Source organism: Mastomys coucha, unplaced genomic scaffold, assembly GCF_008632895.1.
Source record: "Mastomys coucha isolate ucsf_1 unplaced genomic scaffold, UCSF_Mcou_1 pScaffold13, whole genome shotgun sequence".
NCBI classification, from domain to species: Eukaryota; Metazoa; Chordata; class Mammalia; order Rodentia; family Muridae; genus Mastomys; species Mastomys coucha.
The window spans coordinates 57,524,442-57,529,681 of record NW_022196895.1 but is presented as its reverse complement, the minus strand read 5'-3'; the positions used below and the strand labels follow the sequence as shown (position 1 = coordinate 57,529,681).

Below are 5,240 nucleotides of genomic sequence, written 5' to 3'. Positions count from 1 at the left end.
CTGGGATTAAAGGTGTGCGCCAGCACTGCCCGGCTTGAGCAGACTTTTGTAAATACCAAGTACATTTTTCAAAGGCCATTCTGGGATTTGGAGAGGTGGCTCAAAGTTTTAAGAACAATTGTTCTTGCAGAGGACCTAGATTCAGTTCCCAGCATCTACATAGTTCCTTACAACCATCTGTGTCCTCCAGTACAGGGGATCTGATACCTCTCTTTTTGATCTCTATGGATACCAGGCATGCACATGGTGCACAGGCAGACATGCAAGCAAAACACTCATACACGTAAAGTAATAGATCAATAAAAAAAATAAATATAAAGACCATCCTGGCTAGGTATGTAATCCCAGCACTTTAGAGGCCGAAGCAGGAGAATCACCAAGAGTTTGAGGCCAGCTTGATTGTATATTGAAACCTTGTCACCACCACACAAAAGCTATTCTGACTGCTGAGAATGGAGAAGGGACTGGTTTGGCCAAGGGGGCTATTCAGAGTGCAGTGAGTGTTCTAACCTCCGGTCCCACTAGGACCGTCAACAACCGGATTTTTCTCGTCTTTCTGTGCTTTAGGAATGGGAAATGAAGAAGACCTAGAAAGGGTGAGAATTCCATCCTGAAGCAGGATCTGCCATCCGCCTGAGGGGGAAATGCTTTCTTCACAAAGACATCAGGAAAAGGCTGGGGCACCCAAAAGACCAGCTTGGCTGTCCTCATGATTTTAAGGATTGTGGGAAGGGAGAAGGGGGAAGCATCTTTCTGGCTTTACCTTTGTAAAGGTGGAGTTGGGCGCGCCGGGAGATAGAAGCGTCCACAGTTGTACAGGTTTTATTAGGGGTCTTTGCCTTCTGATGCAGTGAAAGCACATAAGCCGTTCCATCCTTCCCTTGGCACCCCAGTCCTTACAGCAAAGGAAGCCAGTGTTGAAGAGCTGCTCGTGTTGTGATAAAAACGAAAACCACTCCATCACCTGATCACACTTAGGCAGGCCGATTCCTATTGGGCATTACAGGCAACCCTGGGCAGGGTGAATGGACTGGAAAATCAATAGATCCCTGCCTGCACAACGGTGAACAAAAGCTATTGAAAATGTAAAAATCCCCCAGTTTTCTGTTTTAGAGCCGGGCAGACTGCAGCTGCTAGAGCCTTCCAGGTCTGAGCATTTTAAAATCAGATTATCTGAGAATTCAGAGGGTAGAAAGAGCTGATCAGCTGGCACATTTTAAACACAGTGGCATAAGTCTGGAGTTCTAATGCTGACACTGTTGTGTGCGTTGGAGGGTGGAGTCCTTTGCTGTCGGTCAAGTGCTTACCTACTTAATGTGACACTGAATGAAGCTCCTGGGACTGTGGTTAGAAGACTAAGTCTCTGGCTGAGGAAGTCTTCATCTTGTATTAGGAGGCCCACAAGCCTGTTTCCTTACCTGCAAGTGAGACTGTTAAGGAAAACCAACAGGATGGTGGCTCGTGGCTACCACAAGGGTGCTAAGCCTTTTCCAAACACTTGATATTTCTGTAGGACCTCAAGTCCTAGGCAGCCTCTTTTCTATGCCACTCATGACTGTCTCAATGCTGGGCTTTTAGGTCTGTTTTAACATACATCGTCAATAAAGATGAACCTGTTCAACTGAGAGGTCATTGTCAGGGAGGGGGAAGTTGTGTGCCTCAGAATAACCAGTGGATGGGTTTGCTAGTCTTGATATGTGTCACCCACCTAAGATTTACCATACTTTGTCCTCACTGAAACCTTGACCAGCCTTTGAAGTAGCTGGAGACCAGAGGATGACAATCACCTTAGCAGTCACCTCACTGCTGGGGCATACACATCAGGGGTCATGGTCCTGGGTCCAGATTGGGCTATCTGCTGCTAACTGAGTGAGGACAACCTCCGCAATGTCATTTTCTGGACTGTTGAAAGTTGGAAATGCTTAAGTCACAAGTGGGTTTTAATATCAGCCGGAGGGAGAAGGTGTGACTCGCAAACCTTTGTTCTGTCTGTAAAGGAAAACAAAAAAGACTTACATAGTAACAGCTCTCAGAAGACAAGCAGTCCAAAGGGAGGGTTTTCATTCCAAATTCCACCTCTGTGTCTTCAGTGATGAAGAGCCCACATTTGGCTTTCTGTGCTTTCTAAGAGATGTGTATTCTGCAGCGGTGCCCACCACTGTGCCGAAAGTATGCATCACATTCTTTCTTGGGCGGTATTTTGGGGTTAAATGCCTTTTCCACAAGTAGATCTTGAGCTCAGAGAAAGAGGGGCCCTGCATCATTAATCATTAACCTGAGAACATGCCTCCTGCCCGGCATAGGCCTGTATCACCCCAGGCCCATGTTCAGAGCACACCTAGTGTTTGCCTTCTGGAAAATGTTTCTCCTTAATCACTTTTGGACGGGAGGTTCAGCATTGTACTCTTGTCTTTTAAATAGTGCAGCCGGAATCCAGCAATATGACTCAGGATGTAAGGGGGCTTGCTGCCAAGCCTGAGAACCTGAGCTTGATCCTCAGAGCCCACATGGTGTAAGGCTGGAGAGAACCGATTCGCAGAAGCTGCCCTCTGACCTACATACTGGCACTGGTACCTACCTACCTACACACAAAATAAACATAAGAAAATAACGATCTTTAAAATAGTAGCCAGCCCAGGTATTAATTACCTAAGCATTATACCTGTACTTTATACTAACATTCCATGAGATCAGATTAAAATAACTTTTGTAGTTCGGATTCTAGAACCCTTACTTCTTAAATCCAAATTTGTGGGTCTCCATCCAGAAGCACACTTAAAACACCTAGTAAATATATGAATAAAAGCCAAATTCAAAGTCAGCCTGGCCTACGTTGTAAGTTTTAGGCCAACCAGGGCTACACAGACTGTCTCAGATCCCACATGTGCTCACATATGTATGTAACATATATATAGGTGGGTGCATGTATGTAAGTACTTGGTCTAAGCTGGGCTGCTAAAAGAACTATAAGCAGAACCACAGAAGCAAACAGCAGCTCCTGTACTCAACTACTAAAGTGCCTTTGTGGTTTTTTCAGACTACAGGCCACAGGTCTGAAGGGAACTTAAAAGTTCCAGCCTTCCCAGGTCTGAAGTGTTACATTCCTAGGGCCATTCATCCTCACTGGAAAACCTTACATGGGCTCACAAATTGGTCAGGGCCTCAAGTTTCTTATCTGGGAAGAGTTCATGACCCCCATCCTACCTGCCTTTCGTATAGGGCATCACATGAGGCTGATGATCTGTGTGTGTGTGTGTGTGTGTGTGTGTGTGCGCGCGCGCACGCGCGTGCGAGCTATCACGTCTGAGCTGGACCTTAGACGAGATCAAAGATACCAAAGACTGTGTTTGTCTTCATGAAACTGGAACAGACAGAGGACAAAGGCTGACCAAGTTCCCATGGTAAAAGTAAGCTTTCTTTTGGTGAGTATTCAGAGTGCTGAAGGAGCATGTCCCATTCCTTTTTTAAAAATTAAACCCAAACACTAGTTCATTTTCATATTCAGACATCCTTTTGTCAAAAGCCCCTATTTTCTTTTTTCTAAAAGAAAGGTCACATTAATCCCAGCACTTGGGAGGCAGAGAGAGGTAGAAAGATCTCTGAGTTTGATGACAGCCAGGACCACACAGAGAAACCCTGTCTAAGGAAAAAATAAAAAGTAGCTCCGGCTGGCCTAGAATATAATGTGTAGATCTGGCTGGCTTCAATCTGACAGAGATCTAGTGCTGGGATTAAAGACATGCAGCACCACACCAAACAAAACCCTAAAATGTATCTACACTTTGGGCTGGCAAAATGTCTCAGCAGGTAAAAGGTGCTTGCCACCAAGCCTGATGATGACCTGAAGTCAATCCCCAGAACCCACATAGTTTAAAGACAAAACTGACTACTGCAAACTATCCTGTGACTACATGCATTCCTTGGAGTAGCCATTATACATACATATACACATATTAAATAAAATTGACCTATATCTTCACTGACATCCAACTTCATTCACTTAACAAGTATTTATTGGGCAAAATATCAGTGATCAAGACCTACCACAAAAGTCAAATTCTAAATGGCAATACAGAAGAGAAAACACTAAGGAAATAGATGTAAGCACAGTAACTTGCATCAGGTTGTTAGGTTTCTCCACGACGGAGGTAGGGATGAGGCCTGTGCTGCAATCGCAGCACTGGAAGAGAGCGAAGCGCACGTTCAGGGCCAAGAACCAGAATGAAACATTCCATCCTCCCTTGCCTGGGCTCTTCCAGCAGCGTACCTCCCCTGCCTCTTTTTACACCCTTCGATTTTCTCTGAAGAGCAAAGTGACCTTTTTCCAATACTGAGGAAAAGCCTGGCAGGTCCTAGGCAAGCCCTTGGACCACTGGCTGAGCTGCATCCCCAGCTCTCTAGTATTTTGAGAGGGCCACACTAAGTTACTCAGGCTGGGCTCGATCTTGTGATCCTCTTGACTTAAAACCAAGTGGCTGGGGTTACAGGCTTGAGTCACTATACCTGTCAAGTTATTGTAACCATAACTAGACAATATAGTTCTGCCCTGAAAGCGCTTTGAATTTTAAGAGGAAACAGCATACATCATTAACACACAGTTAAGTCGGAAAACAAATCATTGAAAGAAAAACCGTGGGAGTTAACTGGGGAAGACGCAACCAGGTTGTGCCAATTCACCAGTCTTAACGTTACCATACCCCTTCCCCATGTTGAGTTTTTTTTCCTTCCAACACTCCCTGTTCACTGGCTCTTTCTTTACAAAGGATGTCACTCCCTTCCACTTTTCATCTATCGGTTTTCGGCTTGTATTCAAGCCATTCCTTTGCAGTTTTGTTATGTGCGTGGCGCGTACACGACTGAGGTCGTAGTGAAGTCAGAGGGCGTGTTGAAGAAGTCGGTTCTCTCCAAGTGGGTGCCAGGATCGAACTCACGTTCTCGAGGCTTGGCGGCGAGCGCCTTAGCCCGGGGAGCCATCTCATCGGCCCTGAATTCTACTAAACTTTCGCAGCGCCATGCCCCCTCTCGCTCAAGCATCGGTCACATTTTACAACTATCGCGTGTCCGCTTCTCTAGGATGAGGCGAGGACTCACTCCGCTCACCTCCTGGGACAAGTGTCCACACGATCAGATCAACTACCAGCCGGGAGGGTGGCGCCATGCCCGGAAGAGCAGCAGAGTGGCGTCCAGGAAACCGGAAGTCTCGTGCCTACTGGGGGGCGTGGCTTCTCGGAGGGCGCGAC

At 46.2% G+C, this 5,240-nt stretch overlaps 1 protein-coding gene across 2 annotated transcripts in view; it reads left to right on the top strand.

The window, feature by feature from the left end:
• Positions 1-1,625, top strand: part of Afap1l1 (actin filament associated protein 1 like 1) — a 63,735-nt gene extending 62,110 nt beyond the window's left edge. For both annotated transcript variants that reach the window (XM_031365817.1, XM_031365816.1), the window contains exon 19: positions 568-1,625. In XM_031365817.1, the coding sequence (XP_031221677.1) occupies positions 568-591 (24 nt within the window). In that variant the 3' untranslated portion in view covers positions 592-1,625. The remainder of the gene's footprint in view (positions 1-567) is intronic.
• The last annotated feature ends 3,615 nt before the right edge of the window (positions 1,626-5,240 follow it).